Source organism: Lissotriton vulgaris, chromosome 6 (assembly GCF_964263255.1).
Source record: "Lissotriton vulgaris chromosome 6, aLisVul1.2, whole genome shotgun sequence".
NCBI classification, from domain to species: Eukaryota; Metazoa; Chordata; class Amphibia; order Caudata; family Salamandridae; genus Lissotriton; species Lissotriton vulgaris.
The window spans coordinates 1,325,747,393-1,325,774,020 of NC_141694.1; the positions used below are offsets into that span (position 1 = coordinate 1,325,747,393).

General features: G+C 43.0%; 1 protein-coding gene across 4 annotated transcripts in view; it reads left to right on the forward strand.

Moving 5' to 3' along the window:
* Window positions 1-26,291, forward strand: part of SASH1 (SAM and SH3 domain containing 1) — a 576,231-nt gene extending 549,940 nt beyond the window's left edge. For all 4 annotated transcript variants that reach the window (XM_086927460.1, XM_086927459.1, XM_086927461.1 and 1 more), the window contains 2 exons: window positions 13,089-13,220; window positions 24,417-26,291. In XM_086927460.1, the coding sequence (XP_086783586.1) occupies window positions 13,089-13,220; window positions 24,417-24,677 (393 nt within the window). In that variant the 3' untranslated portion in view covers window positions 24,678-26,291. The remainder of the gene's footprint in view (window positions 1-13,088; window positions 13,221-24,416) is intronic.
* Window positions 26,292-26,628: the final 337 nt, after the last annotated feature.

Genomic DNA, 26,628 nt, shown 5'->3' on the forward strand with positions numbered 1-26,628 from the left:
GCGTATACGGTCCCCACCCCTGTTAGATTGAGGGACTCTGTCAATTACAAAAAATCTTAAAAGATTACGGTTAGCATTATGTTTCTCTTCAAAGTGTCTCGCTATCGGGGACAACTTGTCTTTGTTAGCGATGGCCCGCATATGTTCCAGTATTCTTTTCTTTGCGGGGAACATAGTGCTGCCCACATACTTCTTTTCACAAGGGCACAACAATATGTAAACACAGTAATCAGATAGACATGTAAGATGTTTCTCTATTTTCCTCTCAGTTCCATAAAGAGGAAAGTAGACTGTTTTAACATTGCAACTATATTTGCATGCTTTGCAATTCATGCAAACATAGAACCCTTGGATTTCCCTAGATGACATTTTGCGTGAAGAGATTTCATTCTTGCTAAGCCTGTCTTTTAAGGAGTTGTTCTTCCTATACGTGATACTAGGGGATTCTTTTAACACCTCAGTCAGAGTAGATTCAGTGTGCAGTATCTTCCAGTGTCTATTCAGACATTTCCGCAGATCACCAGATTTTGAGTTAAAGGTAGAAATGTATCTAATGGTGGAATCATCACAAGCTTTATCTTTAGGTGTTAATAGATCTGCTTGAGTCAATTTGGAGGCTTTCGCAAGTGCATCTTTTATACATTTCTGCCCATAGCCTCTCTCACTGAAACGTTGTTTCATAACCTTACACTCTTTTTGGAATTCAGTGTCACAGCTACAGTTTCTCCGAGCCCGAAGAAATTCCCCATAGGGGATACTGTAGATTAAGGATTTGGGGTGACTGCTTTCCGCGTGTAACAGAGTGTTACCTGCGGTTTCTTTCCGGTGTAGGCACGAAGTCAACAAATTATTGACTACAGAAATTTCGAGATCCAGGAACACTGCCCTTTCCTTACATATAGTGCCTTCAAAACGCAGATTTAAATCATTGTCATTCAATGATTCAATGAATTGTAGAGCTTGTTCATGGCTTCCACTCCAGACGACAAATAAGTCGTCAATATAGCGGAGCCATGAAACTACATGGATGTAATGGTTGCCATGGCGACTGGGCACCTGCCGCTCCCACCACCCCATAAAGAGGTTGGCATAGCTTGGAGCAAAGCAGGTGCCCATCGCAGTCCCCTGTTTCTGTCTAAAAAACATTTCATTAAAAATAAAAAAATTATTTTCTAGACAAAATTGTATCATCTGCAACAACATGTGATTGTGGTCAAGAAAAGAGATTGAGCGAAATTTCAAATAGTATTCGCACGCTTTTAGTCCATCCGAATGTATGATGGACGTGTATAGGCTGTTAACATCCAGTGTAATCAGCAAAAATTGTTCGTCCCATGTAATATCTCTGATTTTATTGAGAAAGTCACGGCTATCTTTGAGATAGGAGGGGAGTTCTTCTACAAATGGACGAAGAAAAAAGTCAATGTATTGCGAAGTTTTTTCCAAGAGAGAGTCCATAGAGGAGACAATTGGTCTCCCTGGAGGTGCCACAGAGTTTTTGTGTAATTTGGGCAAAAGATATAAAATTGCCACCTTGGGTGTGCGGTTGAGCATAAAAGAATATTCTTCCCATTCTAGCAATTTGCTCGTATGCCATTCCTTAAGCATTTGATGATATCTTGTGGTGGATTCCTTAATTTCAGTGATAGATGTTTGTTCATAGCATTCAATATCCATTAGCTGTCTCATACCTTCGTTAATGTAATCACTTACATTTTGAACCACCACATTGCCACCCTTATCAGATTGATGGATAGTAATAGTCTGATCCATTTGTAAATTCTTAATGGCCATTCTCTCTTGTTTGGATAGATTATCTTTGTCCCATTTCCTCTTTTTTCTTGCCATGTTTTTCAGGTCTTTAATAACCAGTTCCTCAAAGATGTCAATGCCACAGGGCGGGAGGGTAGGGTTGAAAGTAGATTTAGGTTTGAAGTCATTCGGGCAGTTCAGATTAACCGTAAAGCCCAAAGATGTCGCATCACAGGGGGCTGAATCTATCTCCTCAAATTCTAATTCCTTTAACACAATAAGTGCTTCAACCTCATTTACCGTTTCAGATGCTGGCACAACATTCTTAGATAGTACAGTATTTCTAGCTTTCAACTTGTGCCACTTGCGGAGCCTCAATTTACGTGTGAATTTGTACAAGTCTATTCTTTCTTGAGAATAAGAAAAATCAGAGGTAGGACAAAATGATAGACCAAAACTTAAAACATCAAACTCAACATCAGTAATAGATCTGTTTGAAAGATTTACCACATTCTTCGTGTTCTTTATTTTCCTCGTTGTTTCTTTTGGCCTCTCGTCTCCACTCCCGATGCTTGGCTCGTGTTTTTTCCACCAGCCGCCCCTCCTTGTACATTTGAGGTTGTGGGTGTTCCTCCTATTTGTCTTCCTCTTCCTCTGCCGCGTCCTGTAAGGCCTCTTCCTCGCCCCCTGCCTCGATCTATTTGCCAGCTTTGTAGATTTGGTTTCTGATTCATTTTCCGAAATTCCTCCCGAAAATTTGGCAGAGTGCTGGATGGTTCATTTGATAGTAAAGTTCCATCATCTGAGATATCACTCTCACTTATCTCGCTTTCTGCTCCATCCGTTGTCGTGTTGCTCTTGCTGGTGTTTTTGCTCACATTATCATATTTCTTACTGAACGTAAAGATTCTACCGGACAAGTAATCAATTTGATCTCTTAGGAATTTACGTTCCTTCTTCATGATTATTTCCTCCTCATGTTTCAGAATCCTTTTGGGGATCTCCTCCATTTTGCTTTTGAAAGTTTCATCACTGTCCTCTTTCTCGATTTCTTCTTTTAATTCAGCAATCGTTATCAGCAGAGATGCGTGTTCCTTCCACGCAAACTTGATTAAGATAGACATCATGCGATTCGAACAATCCAACAAATTCACACGTAAATTGAGGCTCCGCAAGTGGCACAAGTTGAAAGCTAGAAATACTGTACTATCTAAGAATGTTGTGCCAGCATCTGAAACGGTAAATGAGGTTGAAGCACTTATTGTGTTAAAGGAATTAGAATTTGAGGAGATAGATTCATCCCCCTGTGATGCGACATCTTTGGGCTTTACGGTTAATCTGAACTGCCCGAATGACTTCAAACCTAAATCTACTTTCAACCCTACCCTCCCGCCCTGTGGCATTGACATCTTTGAGGAACTGGTTATTAAAGACCTGAAAAACATGGCAAGAAAAAAGAGGAAATGGGACAAAGATAATCTATCCAAACAAGAGAGAATGGCCATTAAGAATTTACAAATGGATCAGACTATTACTATCCATCAATCTGATAAGGGTGGCAATGTGGTGGTTCAAAATGTAAGTGATTACATTAACGAAGGTATGAGACAGCTAATGGATATTGAATGCTATGAACAAACATCTATCACTGAAATTAAGGAATCCACCACAAGATATCATCAAATGCTTAAGGAATGGCATACGAGCAAATTGCTAGAATGGGAAGAATATTCTTTTATGCTCAACCGCACACCCAAGGTGGCAATTTTATATCTTTTGCCCAAATTACACAAAAACTCTGTGGCACCTCCAGGGAGACCAATTGTCTCCTCTATGGACTCTCTCTTGGAAAAAACTTCGCAATACATTGACTTTTTTCTTCGTCCATTTGTAGAAGAACTCCCCTCCTATCTCAAAGATAGCCGTGACTTTCTCAATAAAATCAGAGATATTACATGGGACGAACAATTTTTGCTGATTACACTGGATGTTAACAGCCTATACACGTCCATCATACATTCGGATGGACTAAAAGCGTGCGAATACTATTTGAAATTTCGCTCAATCTCTTTTCTTGACCACAATCACATGTTGTTGCAGATGATACAATTTTGTCTAGAAAATAATTTTTTTATTTTTAATGAAATGTTTTTTAGACAGAAACAGGGGACTGCGATGGGCACCTGCTTTGCTCCAAGCTATGCCAACCTCTTTATGGGGTGGTGGGAGCGGCAGGTGCCCAGTCGCCATGGCAACCATTACATCCATGTAGTTTCATGGCTCCGCTATATTGACGACTTATTTGTCGTCTGGAGTGGAAGCCATGAACAAGCTCTACAATTCATTGAATCATTGAATGACAATGATTTAAATCTGCGTTTTGAAGGCACTATATGTAAGGAAAGGGCAGTGTTCCTGGATCTCGAAATTTCTGTAGTCAATAATTTGTTGACTTCGTGCCTACACCGGAAAGAAACCGCAGGTAACACTCTGTTACACGCGGAAAGCAGTCACCCCAAATCCTTAATCTACAGTATCCCCTATGGGGAATTTCTTCGGGCTCGGAGAAACTGTAGCTGTGACACTGAATTCCAAAAAGAGTGTAAGGTTATGAAACAACGTTTCAGTGAGAGAGGCTATGGGCAGAAATGTATAAAAGATGCACTTGCGAAAGCCTCCAAATTGACTCAAGCAGATCTATTAACACCTAAAGATAAAGCTTGTGATGATTCCACCATTAGATACATTTCTACCTTTAACTCAAAATCTGGTGATCTGCGGAAATGTCTGAATAGACACTGGAAGATACTGCACACTGAATCTACTCTGACTGAGGTGTTAAAAGAATCCCCTAGTATCACGTATAGGAAGAACAACTCCTTAAAAGACAGGCTTAGCAAGAATGAAATCTCTTCACGCAAAATGTCATCTAGGGAAATCCAAGGGTTCTATGTTTGCATGAATTGCAAAGCATGCAAATATAGTTGCAATGTTAAAACAGTCTACTTTCCTCTTTATGGAACTGAGAGGAAAATAGAGAAACATCTTACATGTCTATCTGATTACTGTGTTTACATATTGTTGTGCCCTTGTGAAAAGAAGTATGTGGGCAGCACTATGTTCCCCGCAAAGAAAAGAATACTGGAACATATGCGGGCCATCGCTAACAAAGACAAGTTGTCCCCGATAGCGAGACACTTTGAAGAGAAACATAATGCTAACCGTAATCTTTTAAGATTTTTTGTAATTGACAGAGTCCCTCAATCTAACAGGGGTGGGGACCGTATACGCAAACTGCGACAAATGGAATCTAGATTAATTTTAGAGCTCAATTCCAAGATCCCAGAAGGATTGAATTCCGAAGAAGAAATGAGCTGGTTTCTGGGAGAATGATTTGGTCAATTTTCATTACTAAAAGTCTGTGTATGTTGCAAATGCTGAGGTTGCTTCACATTATTGATCTAGAGTTTAACTGGAACTTAGTATCTTTGCTTTTCCCCGTCTGAGACTTCCTTAATTGTTTTTAACATTTTAATTCACTGAGTTGGGTATGTGAACATTTATGAATTGAGCCATCACTAGACATTTCATTTTTTTGCAGGTATGAAAGAAATGTTGTAACGTTTATCAATGCATGACCATCAGCCCGGATGACCATACTTGGATGAACTGTCACCTGTGGAGTAGTTATTTGGAAGACTATTGGTGTCTATCAACACTTTTTTGCTCTATACATGAGTTGTATAGAAATTAGATGATGAGCCTGACTAGACTATGCCATCACCCACCTGAGCATGTACTTTGTATATATTATTTTTGTGGATACAAAAGATGTGGATATGCCATCACCCACTTGGGCTTGTACTTTGTATATATTATTTGCTGGCATAGCGGATTTTGACAAGAATTCCTTTACCCACTTGGGAATTTTCTACTCTGCTCTGAACTTACACCGTATACAACTGGTGCAAATTGATAGGTGACGTTATACCCACTTGGGATGTTTTTACGTAATTTGGATCTGGTTGGTTGATAAAAGTGTGTAACAAAATATCATGCATGCCGCTTATAGTATCAGATTTAGGACTAATATGGTGGTACTTATTGGATTTCATATGCTATCAAATATGAATCCATAAATTTCTGTATGAAAACATGCCAGTGTAATCAGTTTTCTTTCTGTACTAGTTACCTGCAGTATATGATACTAAATGTGGTTGTATTTCACCATGCTAAGATGGCCGACGAGGTTGCCGTGTTAATACAGCAGTCCTATGTTTATGTTTGCACTTCCTGACACTTTTTTGCACTTTTTTCTTTATTTAAATATCGGCTGAAAAACAAACCAACTAACCCGTGACCAAGGCGAGTGTGTCGCCGAAACGCGTTGGGTTTTTTGTCCTAAGTTTGGCTGAATATGGAATAAAGACTTCCTAAACCAATTACCTGTGTGGCGGAGATCATTGTTGGAGTGCGACTGTACTTTGGAAGTACGTGGTGGTGTGGATATATATATATATATATATATATATATATATATATATATATATATATATATATATATATATATATATATATATATATATATATATATATATTTCAGTGAAAAAAACGTAGGTTTTACACACGTTATAGTTAGGAAGTAGCATTTACAAAACCTTTGAAATTCACTGAAAAAAACGTAGGTTTCACTCATGTTATAGTTAGCTGGACATTTCACTCATATAAAACCATTGAAATTCCCCCGTTCTAGTTAGTTCAGCTAACTATAACTTGCGCGCCCGTAATGCACTGCTGATGACGTCACATATTACATCACTCATGACATGGTCAGTGACATTACTCATGACATCACTGATGACATCTCAAATGACATCACTGATGACTAATATGTTTAATTGAAGGAGAGTTAATCGCAACGTAAAATGTAATAAACAGTGCTATCGGTATTCTTTTTGTACCCACTTATCCTGTAAAGAAAATCTGGTCCTCGGTATTAAACCTTTCTTACCCTTTCATAACATTATATTAGCCTCTCCTGTGATTTAACTACGCTCATTTTCAATACTGTTGTTATTCTATTTAGATTTAAGTGCTTATTCTCTATTTTTGTGATAAATGCAGGTTATGCACAGTGATTTTTTGCTTGATATTAAGTTTCTTGTATACACGGGTGATTTTAGTTTTGATCTATTGTTTTGACTCATATTGTTTTGAGATTTAAGACTCATTTCTAATATCTGAACCTGGGGGCGTTGGCCTGTTCACCATTTCACTTTCTTTATTTATGAAATCACAACATGTCGAATATGAGATTCTGTTTAGTCATGCATCAATTTCTTCCAATTATAGACCCTTATCCCTGATGAAGGCTTTTTGTTAGCCGAAATGCATTGGATTATGGATGTATTTGAACAATGAGAATTAACAACACTTGATTGGATTTATAAATACGAAGAATGAAGGAATTCTTGAAATTAATGAAACATTAAATATGAATGTGAAGTAAACAACGGTGTTACTTATCATTAATTGGATAGCCCAGTTGGGAAGAATGAGCTGTGACTAGGGGACGTCTCCCAGTTGGGACACGCTGTTGGTACATTAACTACTGTTGAGTCATATTGCTTTCAGTTTCTATCCTCTTATTTACAAAGAAGATCCATGGATAGGATACTCTCTTAAGTACAAGGCAGATGCAAGGTTTTCTGCAATTCACAGGAGATGTGACTCATTGCACCTCCTTCTAGGCAATGGGTCATAATATGTTCTTTATGGCTCATAGGGCTTCATGACGTCTCCTGCAGTTGGGTCCACAGGGAACACACTAAAATCGTCTTGTTAAAGAACAAGGCTTGTGTGAGTTCTGTAATATTAAAATAGTGCTAAAAATCAATTTGCTCAATACTTCCCCCGAGAATTTTAAGAGTCATACGTGAAACATCTGAGAGATCCTCCTAATTGCATGTTGGCGTAGGTAGTGGATATTGCGAGCCTGCCCCCCTATTTGCAAGAGGCAGAGTTTGTTGTTACCTTAAGCTGGGGCACTTCCAAGACAGTTGTCCCTCTTATTGCCTCATTCCCCTCCTTAATGTGGAGGTCAACATTATTGTGAAGGCTCTGGCAGAACATCTGGTGGGGGTGTTACCCTCAATGATCCATCCAGATCATGTGGGTTTATGCCACAGGGCCACACGGCACAACATCCGTTGTCTACATATTCCTTTAGCCTTGGCAGATGTATTACATCAGCCAGCGGCGGTAACTGCTGGCAGATATCGGAAAAGCTTTCCCACTCTTATTGAGTGGGATTATTGTTCCTCCTACTTAAGAACCTTAGTTTTGGTCCAAAATTCTCAAAATATGTCCAGCACTTGTACACAGGCCTATCTCCACCCAAGTCCGAGTGGGACGGGCATTATCTGAGCCCCTTCAGATTCACAGGGAAACCAGACAGGAATGCCCACTGTCCCCAATACTCTTTGCTACAGCTTTAGAGCCTCTATCAAAATGGTTCCACATTGATGCTCCAATTAGGGGGTTCGAGTGGGCAGACGGAGTCTCCGACCAGATCGCTACATATATGGGCAATGTCCTCATCTTAACAAACCCCGGAGATTCTAGCCCATTGGCATTCCGGCTCCAGCAGGTCTTTGGGGAGACATGTGGTCTTCCCATTAATATATGTCCAAGTCCATTCTATTCCAAGCCAACACCTACCCACAAGATCTGGCGTGGGCTTCCAAACTACTGCTTCTGATACCTGGGTGTCTACATTACTCGGATTCCAAACTGGCTTTGGAACATTGTGCCATTAATGGAGCGACTTACAACTGATTTACGCACCTGGATGATGCTCCCCATATCGCTCCTTGGCAGGTTGGCTATTATAAAAATGTTGCTGCCACAGAATTATCCTTGTGATGCCCCACCTTCATTCTTCAGCAAAATCAATTCTCTACTAAGTAGTTTACTGTGGAATGAGGGCCTCCCTCATATAGGTCTGGCCAAGTGCTTCAAATTTTCATTCGAAGGTGGAGTGGCAGCTGCAGACATGGAGTCGTGTTATAGGGCCACTCACTATGGGCCATATGTATCAAGCAAATTAGCATTCACAAAGGCGGAAATTCGCAGAATTTGGGTCTTTGTGAATGCTAATTTGCTAAATGGTATGTATGACACATTTTGGCAGCAAAATAAGGAATCGCAAAATTTGCTATTCCTTATTTTGCGATTGCACTTAAGGAACCGCCAATTGTGCGATTCCTTAAATGCAATGTATCAACGGAAAATTATTGCAAAAATGCCCATAAGGATTCACAAATTACCACCAACTTCTAGTTGGTGGTAAGTTGCAAATTCTTTTTTTTTTTTTTTTTTTAAATTTTTGGAAGACCTTTATTGATAGAAAAAAAGCAAGTACAAGTCAGCAAGGGCCCAAGGGCCCACACATACGATACAGTACAACTTACTATAAGTACAGAGGATTCATTACAGGAGGACTGAGGTCTAATTTTAAAAGTTTTCCCTTGTAGGATAGGCGCATACAGGATATTGTAGCACAGCAAGTCAATACTGGTGTGGGACAATCAGGATAGACAATCTTGCAACGTAAGAGAACACCAGAGTCGCGGCGCAGCACCCAGAAAGAAGCGTCTAAGCCCCAGGGAAGGAAGAAAGGGAAAAGAATAGAAGGCCCATAGAACAAAAAAGGAAAAAACAAAAAGAAAGCAGCCCCACCCCCCAAGTACCCCCCACCCTGCACCCCTGCAGCTGGCTACGGCCTGTCCCCCCCTAGCAGTGTGCCTGTCGCCCAAGAAAAGGAGTCCCGAAATATAGAGAGTAAGAAAGGATAGAATCCTAAAGCTCTCAGAAATAAGAAGGGTGGGGAGGAGCCCACTATCCGTCCCCCAGCTCCGCCATCTCACACCAGCAGTATCTATAGTAGTCTGTCACCTAGCAGCAATAGCATATCCAATATGTAAAGAAATTGAGGTCACAACAGCCGCGCACAGCGTATGTAAGGCAACAATACCCAGACCAGGTGTAAACCCCCACTAGAGTCTTCTGGCACCACCGGTACATTTCCAAGTCATACAAGGAGACTAGGTCCCCCGCTGTCTCACCCACAAGAACTGTACAACAACAGGAGTTAGTGTCCTGATGATCATGAAACAATTCCAGAGCACAGATTGGAGCACTGCGGCAATACCAGTGAACAGTCTGCCGACATCATGTCCCCCTCCGACACAATCAGACACCAGAAATCCACCAGTCCGATAAAGGAAATGTCTATCCTTGTCCCGTTTTCTCCTTACCACCGCAGGTCCGTATAGTCGATGCAGATGAAGACGGCAGTCCAGGGAGGGAACCACGGTGCCGGAGACTCGGTGCATACAGGGCAGTGAAGTCCAGGAGTCTCAACAAAAGGATAGAGCCCGCCGTCTCGAGTCTCCCGGGTATAGCCGGGGCAGGGAGGAAGATCTCCGCGTCCGTCACCTCTCGGGGCAAGTCTCGAGGATTCGAGAACTCGGCGAGGAGAGAAAGCTCACGTCGTGGCGGAGACTCCGGAGGGGTGCACAAGTTCGGGAGCCAACCTCCAGCGACTGATGGTGGTGGTAAGTTTGGGTTCACGAGGGCACCACCGACCTCCGCGGACGCCCTCGTAGCACAGGCGGAGGTGAAACAAAGAGCGGCGTCGGGACCCTGCAAGTCGGCCATCTTGGGGCGAGTCGAAGCACTGAGGACGGCCTCCATCTTGTCCAACAGGGCGCAACCGAGTCTTAAAGCCTCAGAGCGAAGGGAAAGGATCGCCTCCAGAATACTCCCATAGCTGTGGGAGGTAGCGCACATTGTGTCAGGCATGTCTTACTACACAGTTGGTCCAGAAGCACCAATCACCGCCAAAACGCCCGGTCACATAACAACATGATCACCATTGCGGCAGGCAGGGAATCCCCGGTCCGGGACAGGCTGCGCTCTCTGGGAGGACAACTGGGCGTGCTGTGAGGGCAAAAGTATGTGCCTGGGTAAAGACGATATCTCAGTCCGTCCCCTGCGTCGCCCCGCTTAGCTACTAGTACCTGGCAGATCGGAGGTGCAGCACCAGTAGCGGGACGAGATGTAGGCAATAAGCACACGAACAGCAGTGCAAGTGCCCATAGCAGAGCAGTTGTAGCCCAGTCGTAGCGCCGCAGCGTCAGCAGTGCAGCAGGGCATGGGTGAAGGGTCAGCTGTCCGACGATACCCGACCAGTCGGAACCTCACGGTCATCAAGCCCAGGGAGCGCGCCTCTGAAGGTCGGCCTCGACAGTCACGCGAGGTCCCGGTCTTTATGCCGATGCGGGCCGCCAGCCGTGTCCAAGCGTTTCATCAACTTGCCGAGGAGCAAAAGGTTCAGGATTTCGTGGCGGGTCGGCGGAATGCGTCCGCTGCCGGAATCAGCCACTTCGGTGCAGGATATCTGGCAGGAGAGGCTCGAAGGCGGAGACGGTCCCCGGAGCCGAGGGACTACATGTCTGATACGAGCGCCATCTTGGCTCCTCCCCGCAAATTCTTTTAATAAAGCAATTTATTTAAAATCCAAAGGTGCCATATGACGCTCATACATGCCCTTAGGGCATGTATGGGCGCCATATGCCAACACATGTCATTTTCAGGGGTGCAGCAGGATGTTCTTGTGACACCCCTCCCACTTTGAAAATATTCCTAAATTGCGATTAGCTAATTGCTAATCGCAAATTACCCCTTCATTCCTATGGGCCTCCTGGCCCATAGAAATGAATGGGAAATTTGCGATTAGCAATTTGCTAATCGCAATTTAGGAATCGCTAAAAAGAAGCGATTTCCTACATGCATACCATTTTGCGATTTCTAAATACCGATTCCTTAAAAATCGCTATTTAGAAATCGCAAATGGTCAGGATGATACATATGGCCCTACATGATAATGAACGAATGGTGGTGCAACGCCGTAGAGCAATCCTGCATTAGCATCTGACAAATGGGCTCTCAGGGCAGTACCAATCCGACACTTTCTAGACGCAGGGAGAGTACATTCCATCCTCATGCCGGCAACTAAGGTGGTGTTGAATCTGTTGAGTACCACCCTGAGACAACTAAGTTGGCAGAAAAAGTTGACAGATCAAACTCTGCTTTGGAAAGGCATGCAACTTAGGCAGGTGGCTAACTTACAAAGGTTTAAGAAATGAGACACAATAGGTATCTCGCCACTGGGGATGTGATGGAGGGGACAATACTCCAGACCCTACAAGAGGAATTTGGGCTGCATCACAGCAAATTATTTCTGTACTTTCATCTTAGGCATACCTTGCCCCTGTACATCGCCAGATTGGAGGATCTCCCATAGTTCAACCCGCTTGAGGCAAAGTTACTCATGGGGGAATTGGGAGTTCACCTGGTGACAAAGGGAGTAACATTTAGGCTCGCTTATGGACACAGAGTGGACTGAGGCTAGGGCAGCAAGCAGCACTTGGCAATCTCCTCCAGATTGCACTTAATACAAATGAAAATTCCCCATATAGCCTATTTTACCAATCATAGATGATGGAGGATGGGGGTTATAGACTGCCCGACTTGTCTTTGGTAGGCTGAGCTCAGGGGTGACCTCCTACACACAACGTGGAGATGTCTACGCTTAACACGCCACTGGATGCAGGTGCTTACATGCCTGGGGTCCATCCTGGGATGGATAAAACTATTAGACCCCAAGTTGGCCTTACCATGTATGAATTTTGAGTTAGATGCCAGTAGGAACACAGTCACACTGCTTTGTCTAAGGCTAACATTGGCCCTAAGAGATATCACACACAAATGGAGGTAGATGCACCCTATTGTAGTCAGGAAGTGGAAGAGTGGGCTTGATCACAGCATGAACATAGAAAGACCTTTTTATGCGGCCAAAAGCTTCCCCCAGAATGGGAGGGTTGGGCACAATACATAGGGGTTTTTATTTTTCCAGGACCTACTAGTGCATCTATACTTGTATCTGAAAATTAGAAATACTCAGAGTGCGGCTTGGAGGTGAGGGAAGGGGGGGATCATGGGATGGGACTCGATCTGAGTTTTGCCTCATTTGTTGACATGGAAGCGGGAAGTGAGGGACTATCGGTTTTGCAACCTGGTTTTTCTTTTTTAATGTTTACAGTTCACCTTCCTTGTTGTATTACAATGTACCCTACAAAACTCAATAACGTGTCTATAAACAAATTGTGATAACGATATATACTCCCTTACATTGAGTTACATTACAAACACAGCTGATATTTTAAAGCATATCTTTTCATTTGTTTCCATTTCTTTTTCAACAATGACAGCACGGACGTTGTGGGATACCTGAAGCTCTCATCGAGAGATACGCTGAAGATTTAGGACAACCTGTTAAGGAACTGGCTGCCATTTTGGACCAAATTCGTGTTAAGCATCTGAGGAAACAGCAGCGCATGGCGGTGAGTGTCTCTCTGTATTGCGTGGTATGTTTGCTCAAAATCAGTGGTTGCTAAAACGCCAGATCAACAAAGGAGAAGAATAAATTCTGCTTGCAGCACATACGTATTTTCTGTAATGCCTGCACTTTAATCATACTGTGTCCATAATTAATAGTTGGGTCAGTGAAGTGATTTGTCAGCATAAAGTTCATGGCATACTCTGTTCTAATTTGAGGAGTCGCTAAATAGAATCGTCAAAAAAGCAATTCACCTTCATGGTGCATGGCCAAGGTCCATCATTATCCTTTAGCATCATTGTTAGCTTTGTTCAGTAAAGTGAAACCTCCAGTAGTAGTTGTAAGTATATACCTCTGAATTTACTCGGTGAGAAACGAATTCATTGAGTAACTCTGGTGAAATTTCAGTTACTTCAAAACGCCCAATTATCAAAGTTGGCACCTGCTATCCGGTATACAACTTCAGGCACGTAAGCTTAGCTTTATTAAGAGGACTCCCACACATACGGAAAAAAATGGGCTCTGCATAGTAAAAGGTATATTATAAGCATTGAACACATTGCACACATAGTATTTTGGAATAAATTCACCCCAACAAAATATTGGGAATCTGCTCTCTGTGTTACTTCCACAATTGAAGCACATTTTTGTGTTTTTAGGAATTCAGTAAAAATAAGATTTCCACTTGGGAGATAGAGTACCACAAATGCATACACTATTCAATTCTACACCCAGCCAGAACTTGTCAAGTATGTGTTCTATATATCAAACCTAACTACCACTGCAGTATTGAAAAGACACTTGGTCACAAATATTTTTTTTTCTATTAAAACTCTTCCATGAGTTTAACATTCCACGACTTTCACCTTGAGAACACTGGAGACACCAACATGGCCGACCTCCTAGAAAGCATGGCTAACCTCGCACTCAGGCAGCTTGCCACTGACCTACCACAGGAAACACGCTCGACCCCATTTTCATAGCCAGCAACAGAGTAAAATACCCCCACACTGAGGAGCTCACCTGGACCGATCACCACTGTGTTCATTTTGTCATCTCTGAACCCCCTAAGCCCCTGCCTCCAGTGCCAGCTAAACAAGGCTCAGCTGGTCAAAGTTATCAGAGCAACAGTGGACCAACACCCTCAACACATGCCTACCCACCACCACCGAACACACAGAACAAGCGGCAGAAAACCTTGCAAATTGGATCACAGCAAGCGCTGATGAAGTCTCACCAAGGTAACCCACCAACCCCAAGAAGCAAACACAACACCCAAACTGCTTCACTACAGAACTAAAAATCCTGAAACATGACTGCAGAATGAAGGATAGAAGATAGTGCGCCAATAAGACCCTCAAGGACTGAAAATGAGTCAAAGAAGCTCTCATCCGATACACCACCTCCTGAAGAACATCAAGAAGACTGCTGTAGCCACCCGCATCGACAACAGCTCCAACAACAGCAAGGAATTGTTCAACATAGTCAAGGAGTTTGCCAACCCCTCAGCAACCGGAAACATCATCACACCCTCACAAGCTCTCTGCGACACCCTCTTGGACTTCTTTCACAACAAAATCAGCAGCATCTACCAAGACTTTGCACCCCAGCCCCCCACTGAGGACAAAATCAACCTCTTCACGCTATCCAACACCTGCCCACCCCAGCTCATTCGTGGAACACCCTCACAGAGAAAGAAACAGCATCCATCATGAGATCCATCCACTCCAGAGCCCTAGCTGACTCCTGCATATTCAACCTCCGCAATCAACCCATCAGCAAAGAATTCACTAAGGTCCTCTACTTCTCAATCACCATGGCCCACTTCCCCAGGAATGGAAACATCCCAATGTGAATCCGCTGCTGAAGAAACCATCCGCCGACCCAGGAAATCCCAAATACTACTGACGCATCTCCCTGCTCCCCTTCCCAGCAAAGGTCATCGAAAAAGCTATCAACATCCAGCTAACCAGACATCTGGAGAACGATAACCTTAAGGACACCTCCCAAGATGGCTTCAGATCAAACTACAGCACAGAGACAGAGAGACAAAAACCTGTGCTCACACAATAAATATTAAAAGTAGATATCTTTTTGGTGTTCTTGGAGACAATGAGGAAGGGCAGTCAATATATATTACACTTGTGTTTATTGCGCCAGCCGACACATGTTTCATTGGAGTGGAGAACACTCCAAATCTTCAGGGCTGGAAAAACAGAAAGAAAGAAAAAAACCTTAACTGGCTAATTGAGCCAGAATATCACATACAACTCTAATCCAATGGATGTAGAGTGAAAGCCACATACAAGTGCTATTGTTTTGAAAACACATCATTGAAATTATTCAAAATCCTAATAATATGTACCATTCAAGTACCAGCTAGTAGTTATCTGGTTAGGAACGCTTAAGAGAGAAAACCGTGAGTGAACAAGAAAAGGACCCATCTTGTGAGTGTCTAGAAGAAGCACATTACTAGTGACATGAATTGAGGAATGGTGTACCTTAAACCATATGTGAGCAAACACATTTCTCAGACTACAAAACATACTGTTTATTAATGAATTTGAGGACACATTTGTACAGATTGATTGCAAAGATACAAGTTTTTCAAACATAATTGAATCGCATTTTAAGGAGTTCTTGCCTTCATTCTTTATAATTGTTTCAAATTGGTAAGTGATGTTTGCCACCCCACGCGTGAGGAGAAAACGGGGTACAGAGAAAACTCACAGTGCCCATTAGAAAGGAATAACCCATATAGTGTTACCTCATAACTTCAATGACCAGCTATATAGGAAAGAGCAGAAAAAAGGGGGTGAAAGTCTTATGATTCCATACCACAAGAGGCATGCTGAATATACATCTAGATCCTAATGGAAAAGGTCGATAATCCCTACGGAGGTGGACAAAGAATTGAGAATTGGTTGTGACACAGGTTCCTTGAAAACATGATAAATTAAAAAAAAAGCTATATGGAAGACTATGAAGGATAGAGCATACGCTTACCCCACGACTGGTGATAATTCCGACCCAGTCTGGGTGTCGGTAGATATTTCTGTAACGAGGCCAGGGAAGTCCGGACGTGCTGAAGAGGCCGAGGTCCCATAAAAGAATAGGGAGAATATACACAAATTTAGCGAGTATGCAACACCTAATGTGACCAATCCGGAAAATTCAGAGAAAAGGTTCTGGTGTGATGCCCAGATATGTTAAATTATTACAACTTAAAATCTGGACAAGCAGAACTAAGACAGGACATTATGCACAATATTGGTCAACTAAGTGACTGTACAAAGATGAGAATAATACTGCTTAACAACCTTGTAGCATCAAGTTTCATCTGGTAATACCACAACCAAAAAATCCCCGATACGTGAACACACCTGTGGCAAAAGTCCAAAGAGACTGGTCTTGTGCCTGCAATAGGTCAGTACCGATGTGGGCGGAATGTAGTAGAAACTGAGGATGAAAAATGTGTTTTTTGTTTTTTGTGTGAAGGATTGGAGGATTTAATAAACAATAGTGCCACACTCTTGTGGAAGAAAATCCACTTACGATATTTGCTGGTTGGAAAGACCGATAATAGTTACTGTCTGAAAAGTCCGAAGGTGTAGATCTGAGTCAATCCTGTTATACTGTAAAAATATGTGTACAACCTATTTAGTCATAATGCCTACTATTTCAATTGGTCTAGTTGTTTAGTGATGAAAAAGCAAGGTACATCGCACTCACGTGAATTATTGGTTAGTCGAGTCGGAACAGGAACGCTGCCTCAATGGGAGCTCTGTTCAGGAAAGTGCCCTGTTTAAATAAACAACAGCACAGAGACGGTTCTGGTCGGAGCCACAAATGACATCAGAAAGCTCCTAGACCACAGAGAAACAGCAGCCCTCATCCCCTCGACCTCTCAGCAGCCTTCAACATCGTATCACACGACAGACTGATCAGCAGACTCCACCAGGTCGGAATCCAAGGAGTGCCTCTCAAGTGGATCGCATTCTACCTCTAAGGAAGAACGCAGAAAATCATTCTCCCTCCCTACCTTTCGCTTCCTAAGAGCATCACCTGCTGTGTATCTTAAGGCTCATCCCTCAGCCCAACCCTCTTCAACGTATACATGACACCCCTAGCCAACAACAACACAAGCTACGATTCAACATCATCTCCTACGCCGATGACCCACAACTCATCCCCTACCTGACAAACAACCCAACAACCATCAAAGACAAGTTCTAAAAATGCATGAAGGACATGGCTCTCTGGATGAACAACCCTCTCTCAAACTCAACCCAGATAAGACAGAAGTACACATCTTCGGGAAAAGTAAGGACACCCTCCGGAAAATTGAATGGTGGCTTCCTGAGCTGGACCCTACCCCCAAACCTACGAACACTCCTGCAACTTCGGCATCATCCTCTGCTTGCTTTTTTCCCCCCGAATGCTCAGGAAAGTCTTCAGATGGCTCATACCTAGCACCAGGCGAACTGTCACACAAGCCCTTGTCACCAACAGACTCTGCTATGGCAACTCCCTCTACATAGGAAGCACCATCCAACTCATAAGGAAACTCCAGACCATCCAGAACACAGCTGCCAGGCTCATCCTTGATCTCCCCAGACACACACATCACTCCTTACCTCCGGAAACTCCATTGGCTACTAGTCGCAAAGAGAAGCCAGTTCAAGATGTTCACCCATATCTACAAGGCACTATTCAACGAAGGAACAGCATACCTCAACAAACCAGTGAATTTCTACCACCCTACCAGGAAACTCAGTTCTGGATCCCTCTCCCTAGCAGCCAGCCAACGCATCTCCCACCTGGCGACGAAGACCTAGAACACCCTTCCCCTGTACCTCAAAGCCTTGCCATCGCTCCAGCAGTTCAGAAAGGACCTCAAAACTTGGATGTTCTACCATAAAGCACAGACAGCATGATCCAGCAGCTTGAACCCCACTGCACCTCGAGGCCCTTACAGGTGAAGAAGCTGCGCTTTAGAAATCCTGATTGATTAGTGAACATGCTATAGCAAATGCATATCAATTCATACAATAAAACAACCTAAAACACTTTGCGATGCTGAAAACAATTCCCACTTGTAGGGTGTTTCAATTGAAGAAAAGCATACATTCTTTCCGTATTACAATGCAACATGAATAAACGTAATCCATAAATCATGCAAGCAAGCGCGTAATGCTGGGAGAAACTCTAGACAACACTAAATGGTCTGTTTTCTATTACTGATGTGTATTGACATTATATATGATCCTTAAACTTAGAAATCATCATTTTATCAGATATGTTACTGATCCAGTCTTTTTTTTTTAACTCCTCGATGTGTTTTTATGATTTTTCCGTCTTCTTCAAGATAACAATTAAGATCTCCATAAAAAAACACATTTTTTCTCTTAAAAACCATCCAGTGGTGATAAGTAGGGTTCCTCGATGGGACCTGTATATTAATACTAGTATTTCAACTGTTGACTCCCCTTTATTGCGGTTCACACGATACAACCAAGTCCCTAAATATGGTGACTCAATGTAAGTCCATTAAGCCTTTGATCCACTGTTACTGCACTAGTGGGATAGATCTAGGGAACTTTGTCCTCCTCACTACCATGAATTACTGTTGTCCTCCTTTGCTTTGTATATAGAGGACTTGCTGGGGAGACCGTCTTCCCTTACTTATGGACGTCGTAGTGGAACACAGATGCCAAATTGCGTAATAATTAAAAAAGTGTTCATACAGAATCCAAGGAGTAAATGAGGAAACGTTTTAGTGTAAATTTCCTGACGGACTCCAGTGGATGTCTTGATGCTGAATTTTCACCAGGTGGGAAATTCTGCAAATGTAAATGCGTGTTAGCTCACTCGTATTTAATTCTTCACAGAGAAAATATTTTCTCTAGTGGAAAAACAGTCCTACTTCCTTAATGAATATGGGGGTGTTCCCTCTTCCAATCTGGAAAGGCGCTTCCTCCTGCCAGGAGAAAGACCAAGGGCCTCATTATGATGAGGCTCGGAAAGCCTCCGAACACAATTGGGAGGCTTTCCAAGCCTCATTGCGGTTTCAAAACTGACAGCCTTATTACAATGGAGGCTGTCGGTTTTGAAACCGGCCGGACATTCCAGCTGGCTTCCGACGTGCTCAAGGAGCCAGTCTGCCAGTTGGAACAGGCACTTAATCACTGTATTACAATGTCTGTTTCCGGCAGGGTTTCCATGCTAGTATTTCCAACATGGAAAGCCTGTAGGAAAGCGACTTTGTGGGAACCTAGCAGGGTCCTCTTTAGCCAGCGGCTTCCAGTTAGGGGCAGAGGGGGCACCCCCCCCCCCCTGTTCATCCCTGCACTGTTTGACAGGCACTGTGAGGTGGCTGCCATGCAGTACAGGGATAAACACAAACTCCCTTTTCTGAATGGTAGCTTGTACTGCTCGCGGTTTCAGACCACAGTACCAGCTCCCCATACAGAAAATGGATGATGTGGTTGCATCAAAATTCAGTGGTCGGTCGGACCAGTATCCGCAACAGTGTCTACACCGAAATAGGACCCCAAGTGTCTTTGCATTCACAGAGCAGAGAAAGTACTAGCAAGAGGTATGTGAAAACCCACATAAATGAGATGGAGTGTTCACCTACTTTCTTGAGGGAGTTGCAGGGGGAGGGGCAACTCAGAAACACTAATCAATCAATCAGTCAATTATAGCATTTGTAAAGCGCACTACTTACCCGTGAGGGTCTCAAGGCGCTGGGGGATGCTGCTGTTGCTTGAAGAACCAGATCTTGAGGAGTCTTCTGAAGGACAGAAGGTCTTGGGTCTGCCCAAGGTGGATGGGGCGGGTGTTCCAGGTCTAACAATCATGTGTCTAGCCTTAAACGTTTGAATGCAGCATATCTACCATACTGGTTGATTTTCTGCATTCCTAATTGCAGTTTAGAAATGTTAAGGTTTGCAGCACATGGAATTAGCATTTGCAAAGGGCTATCTTTCGAGCACCGTAGTTAGATCTTAAGGTGGACCATGCTTTGTGACTCGAGCCTTAGTCTCATTTTAAGGATTTCTGGGTCCCAAGTCAACACATTTTTGGGACCCCTGTTCAGAACAAATTTGAATTGTATTACCTATTTTCTGATAATTGAAGTCTGCATGAACGATAAGCCTCTATGAATGCACAGAATACCATACAACCAACATGATTCCTACTGGACTGTTGATCGAATTTCTAAAATACTTCCCTTGTAAGTTAATTCTAAAAAGTAATTCAGATGCTGGCAACAACATTCCATAGCACATTGCAAATAACATTGCACATATTCTTTTTTGAAGACACTTCTGGCCGTACAAATAACTGCCAGATTTAGCCTCCGTCCTTGAGGCTTTAGTTGGCAGTTTTCAGGAGAAACAGATTTTGGAAGTTGCAGTATTACCTGGAATTACTTTACACGTAACCTGGTGATGCATTTATCTGAGCCTCACCTACCTTCTGTCATTCATATTTAACTCACACTGACGCCTGCTTTTGTTTCACACCATCTTCAAAATAAGCTCCTTTTTTGGTCTCGCTGAGTCAGCGTGCATGCGCTGCTCGGAGAGACATTTAGAAGCTGCTTTGGGAAATGCTCCCAAAGCAGCGACCAGCTTGCTAGAACGCGCAACAGGCATGCGCACTTGCGCGCGTGTGCCTTGCATGTTCTAGCGCGTCATCACGATCACTTTCGCTTTCACAGCGATCGTGATCGTGATGACTTTCGTGGCCGATGCTTCTTTCTTAACAATGCGCCGGTGCCTGGCCTTGCCAGTCCTTGTCAAGCGCTCCAACTATTATTTTTTGCACATTAGCGGTTTACTTCCGCCCAGAGCGTTGATCTCTGGTTAAAACTGTGTATTCAGAAGCACATGCCGAACTTAGTCTGAATTATTAACGCAAACTTTTTATTAAAAGAAAGCTGTTCTGCCTTTGGTTGATAATAAATAATACAGCCATTCACAGAGGCAGTGTGACCAGGCTTCTGCCATTCTGCGACTTCGTGGAAAGTACGGTCACAAATCTTGTGATTGTGAATACTCGATCAGGCTGGAAGTGCGAAATCTTGATCTGTACGTTTTCGTAATGTAAAATCTTATCTAAATAGATAGCTGTGCTACTTGGAATGGATTTCTATTTACTGAAGTAACCTGCAGCCGTGGCTGTTTGATACCCAAGTTAGATGAACAGTCGCTGTGAGCCTCTCTGAATGTAGCCATCACAGGTGATCGCATGCGCTGCTCGGAGAGACATTTAGAAGCTGCTTTGAGAAATGCTCCAAAGCAGCGACCAGCTTGCTGGAACACGCAACAGGCACGCGCGCTTGCCTTGCGTGTTCTAGCGCGCCATCAAGATCACTTTTGTTTTCACAGAGACCGTGATCGCGACGACGTTCGTGGCCGATGCTTCTTTCTTAACAGTGCGCCGGTGCCTGGCCTTGCCAGTCCTACTCAAGCGCTCCAACTATTATTTTTTGCACATTAGCGGTTTACGTCCGCCCAGAGCTTTGATCTCTGGTTAAAACTGTGTATTCAGAAGCGCATGCCGAACTTAGTCTGAATTATTAACGCAAACTTTTTTTTAAAAGGAAGCTGTTCTGCCCTTTGGTTGATTATAAATAGTACAACCATTCACAGAGGCAGCGTGACCAGGCTTCTGCCATTCTGCAACTTCGTGGAAAGTACGGCCACACATCTCGTGATTGTGAATACTCGATCAGGCTTTAAGCGCGAAATCTTCATCTCTACGTTTTCGTAATGTAAAATCTTATCTAAATAGATAGCCGTGCTACTTGACATGGCTTTCTATTTACTGAAGTGACCTGCAGCCGAGGCTGTTTGATACCCAAGTTAGATGAACAGTCGCTGTGAGCCTCACTGAATGTAGCCATCACAGGCAGGTGATCACTACCGACTTTTCTAATTTGCACTACCTTCTAAACGGTAACAACGGCTTTTCACGCCTCACCCTGCTTCAAAATTCAAGACATTGGAGCTTCCAGTGGTTGCTCACATTTCTGCCTTGTCTTAGTAGTTATTTCAGCCGTCTTGGATTGCACCTGTTCTCCTTTTAGGGTTGGATTACCTGCACTTCTTATCTTCCCACACTTGAGATGCCTCAGCCAGTTAATGCGCATGTGTCATGCAACCTAAATGTTACAGGTTTGAATCCTTTGTCAGTTTTGTCATTAATTCATTCTTCTTAGGTTGCTGCACCGGAAGTCATTGAGTAGGTCCGTAGTCTTTTCTGTAACAGTAGACACCTGAGTTGTGTTATTTGTTAGGAAAATGGATGACTATATTGATATCTTTCGATAGGAAACTGCTGCATGAAGTTCTGTACTCCATGACCAGGAAGTGTTGTAGTTAAAATATTATTCATGACAAAAATTGTTGTTAGGCGTGATTTTTTTTCCTGCCAAAAATAAATTATTCTTTCATTAGACTCTTTAGAGTCTAATAAAAGAATGCGCCGGCCCACCGGTGCATGGCGCAAGTATCCCACTAAGGTATGACTGGTAGCAACAAACCTGCTCCCTTTGTTGATGGCCCCAGTGAATAGTAAATACTTTCCTGTGTCGTTATTAAACAGTGACAGCTGTCAGACAATGACAGTACATAAGTAAGGCTCCTGTTTCTCTTCTCGATAGAGAACTGCCTTTATTGCATTGTAGTTTTATCTGTAAAGCTCTTCAAAGCCCTAACAACGGGCATTTGCAGAGTGATAACATGCTACTTCTGGGGAGTATTGGGTAGAAAGCGTGCTCTTCTTTTGACTTGTGTTTGTATTGTTTCAGTGTCTTACGTGTTTCGTTATCGTTATTGTATGCCTGCGCCTTGGTGTGCAGTGAGGCGAAAAGGAGCTAGACATAGTTCACATAGGCTTGTGAGAGTTGGGATGTGAATGAAGATAAATTTGAGAATGTTGTGTGGCCGGCGTTGGAAGTATTTTGTATGTGTATACCAAAGGGCCTGCATCCAGGCTCAGCTGGTAAGCATATAGCTGCGCATAAGCTTGAAGTGGAGTAGTGAGATATGGGTGTACAAGTGGTGGGGCCCACCAGCCTTTTGGCGAATCGCGCCAGTGTTACTTGGGCATGATCCCAAGTCTTGTGTCTTCCTCTGCCAACGCTTCCAATAACAGGAAGTAGTTCTGTTCTCTCCCCATGGACTATCTTGGGAAGAGCCAACACTTCACTGTCTTGTGTCGATTATAATACCCGTTCTTCACTGATGTAAATTGCCATGCTGGGTTTAAACAGGACAGAAGTCTTCCAGCAGTGATTCTCCCCTTGCATTTATTACAGCCATAGCCGCTGTTTCAGCCAGCCCATGAGCTATACCCAGATGACAGCTCAATGTGGTCACAGCGCCTGAGAATCTGGCCTGTGTCCACCTGAGCCTTCTCTCGCATTCAGGCGTGGATTACGCCGAATATTTTCTGTCCCATTTTATTTTCATTCTTCCCCTTTTCTCTCCCTCCCATCTGTCCCCTTCGCCAATTTAGCTCCCTCTGATTTCTTTACATGCACCTGCTGTCTTTTGTTATCTCTGTCTCTTTTCTCCTCTCACTTTTCTTCTCTCCTTGATTTTTACCATTCCTTCTCTCTTTCAATAATGTCTCCATTGTCTCTCAACTCACTCCTCCCGACCCCTTACCGTCCCCACTTCCTTCATCTCCCGTTGTACCTTCCCCTCTCACTCCTCCACATTTTGTACCATTCCCTCCTCAATCTTTGCCTTTATTTGCATCTTTCCTTGAGTCCCCCCCACCCACACTCTTTTGCCTCCTCACTCAGTTTCTCAGCTCTTTTCTATATCTCTGTACCCTCCTCTATACCCCCTCTCTTTTTTTAGCTCTCTGTGGCTCTCATTCCACCACATATTCTGTTACCGCCTCCTCTGTGTTTATCCCAATTTATTTATTTCTCTCTCTCTAGCCTTCTCCGCCTGTGTGCCCTATAAGTATTTAGTTTTGCAGCACAACATCCTTGGTGCAGCAACATCAACTGTTGCATGGCTAAACACTTATAAGGTACACGGTTTAGCCATGCAACAGCGAGACCTATTGGCTATGCCAATGCTTTTTATATTGTGAGTTTTTCATCTGCTGATAAAAGTTTTAGTTTTTGCACACATTTCATGACATATCTTTTTTTCCCCTGTTTTTTCAGATTCCAAGCGGAGGCCTAACCGAAATCTGCCGAAAGCCTTTATCGCCTGGACACATTGTCTCCGTGTCGGACTGGCTGATTTCAATAGGACTACCTATGTATACTGCCCCTCTACGGGACGTGGGATTCAGCACACTTCGAAAAGTGCCTTCTCTGTCGCGAGCCCACTTGCAGGAAGCTGGGATTACGGAAGAGAGACACATAAGCAAGCTTCTGGCAGCCGCAAGCCACCTTAATATCCTGATACCAGATGACGATTAACGTGTGAGGATGTGGGATGCTGCCTTCCATAGTGAAATCGTGTGCTCTTTTAGTGGACAATGTGGTGACTATGCACACGGATTCCGGCAATGAACGGGTGCTCTGGCAACAATAACTGGTGACCCTTCTTCCTCTGTGCTCCTCCACCATGAAGGGTGCACACAGAGTGATCGTGTCAGAGCGATTCGCCTTTAAAACCCTTTGAGATGACGGCATAATGGATGTTTTACAACTTTCTATGGAAGTGAGAAACAAGGTGCCATTCAAGTAAAGGCTTTCAAGCTGGTTTTGTTTGGGTTACTCAAGAGCCCAGTCATTTAATGTCTTCATCTACTCAACAGTTAAATTGCTTCAGAAGCCCAGTCATTATTAGGTAGGCCAAAGTACTTTAATCTGAGTTAGGCTTAAGAGTTGGTCATTCCTGCTGCTGATGGAACAATGAAGCATATTGGGCTTGCAATCTCATTTTTGTAATAAATGGGGTCATTTTTTATAGCTGCTTTAGCTAGGATTCAGGTCATTTTGCCTTAAAACATATGCTTTTTGTGAACGACCATCCATCTCACTTGCCTTCCCTTTACCTGTAGTCACATGGTTGATTGTCTTCTGTGCCTTTGTTCGAACTGTTTGTTATTTTAGATTTTAAAGTATCCTGGGTTTTAGCTTCACTGTTCATATTCTTCTCTTTTTGTGCACGTACTTTCCAGTGGATGACTTTATTCGGAACCAGTTGTAATTTGTCACTGCTTTCCACATTTTTTTGCTCTTTAAAAATATCCTGTAGTCAACAAGGGGCCTGTACCTCTCTTTTCGATCAAAGCTGATTTCAGGATTGGCCCACCACTGCTATTCCCACTATAAAATATGAGCAGATTAATGTCTCTCATAAACCCCATCATTGAAAGACAAATCCCAGGAGTCACCACTGCACCACCATCTAAGGATGTCAAAGAGAAAAATACATTATTCTAAAGTTAAGCTTTTGTTTACATACTGCACAACACTCGAGATGATGCTGGTACGTCAGCGACTGTCTATTACAGATGTTGATTAAACCTCGGTGTAAAAGCTGGACCTCATTGAAGAGGTCCTTGATGCTCTTCTCACTATAGTGTGACAACTTCTTTCAAAGGGACCCAAAATGGCAGCCCCCGGGGTCACCCAAATTAAGTAATATTTTATAGCAAGTGCAACCAAGTAGTCGTTCTCAGCAGCAGCTCCCTTCTACAAACAGAACTACTCCTTCGGCGTATCACTGCAAACAATTCCTGACTTGTACATATGTATTTGACAGTTTTAAATTTGTATTTTTTACTGTTTTATGTGGCAGGGCATGCTTTATTGCAGGTCTAACTTGGTTTAATGGCTACACCTGTTTGTTTGGGGTTACCACAGGAAATATAAGACACAAGAATATCGCCGAGGCTCTAAGAATGGCAGTGTTACAAGCAAACATTCTGTGTATAATCCTCCAGTTTACCATTAGGTAACAACCAGAAGTGCGTAGAGCACTTCCGGTGGTGGTCGAAAAACAGAAATTCATAGACAGAAAAGGCCCAGCATGGATGTCATTTTGGTAACAAATATCCTTAAGAAAATAAAATGTAAAACTCATTAAAGGTTTGCAGGTCTTTTTTCACAGATACAAAACTCTGTTGTTGCGGAAAACTGTTTTGCCCCAGTAGGCATCTCATCCAAAAATAAGTTTAAGTTAATGTATTGTTGCATTTTTTTTCCACTATTTTAGCCCACATACCAAAACAATAAAGCTTCAAATGCAGTTATAGGGGCACACATTAGAGACCTTTTTCTCAGTAGTCAAAGGGTGAGCCACATATTATCTTAGTACTGTTTTCTTACCTGGTGTTCCCATTCCTTTTTAACAAAAAGATCAAATGTGCAATGCAAAATAGTTCTGCACTGTCTGGCACGGGCCACCTTAGTACAAGAA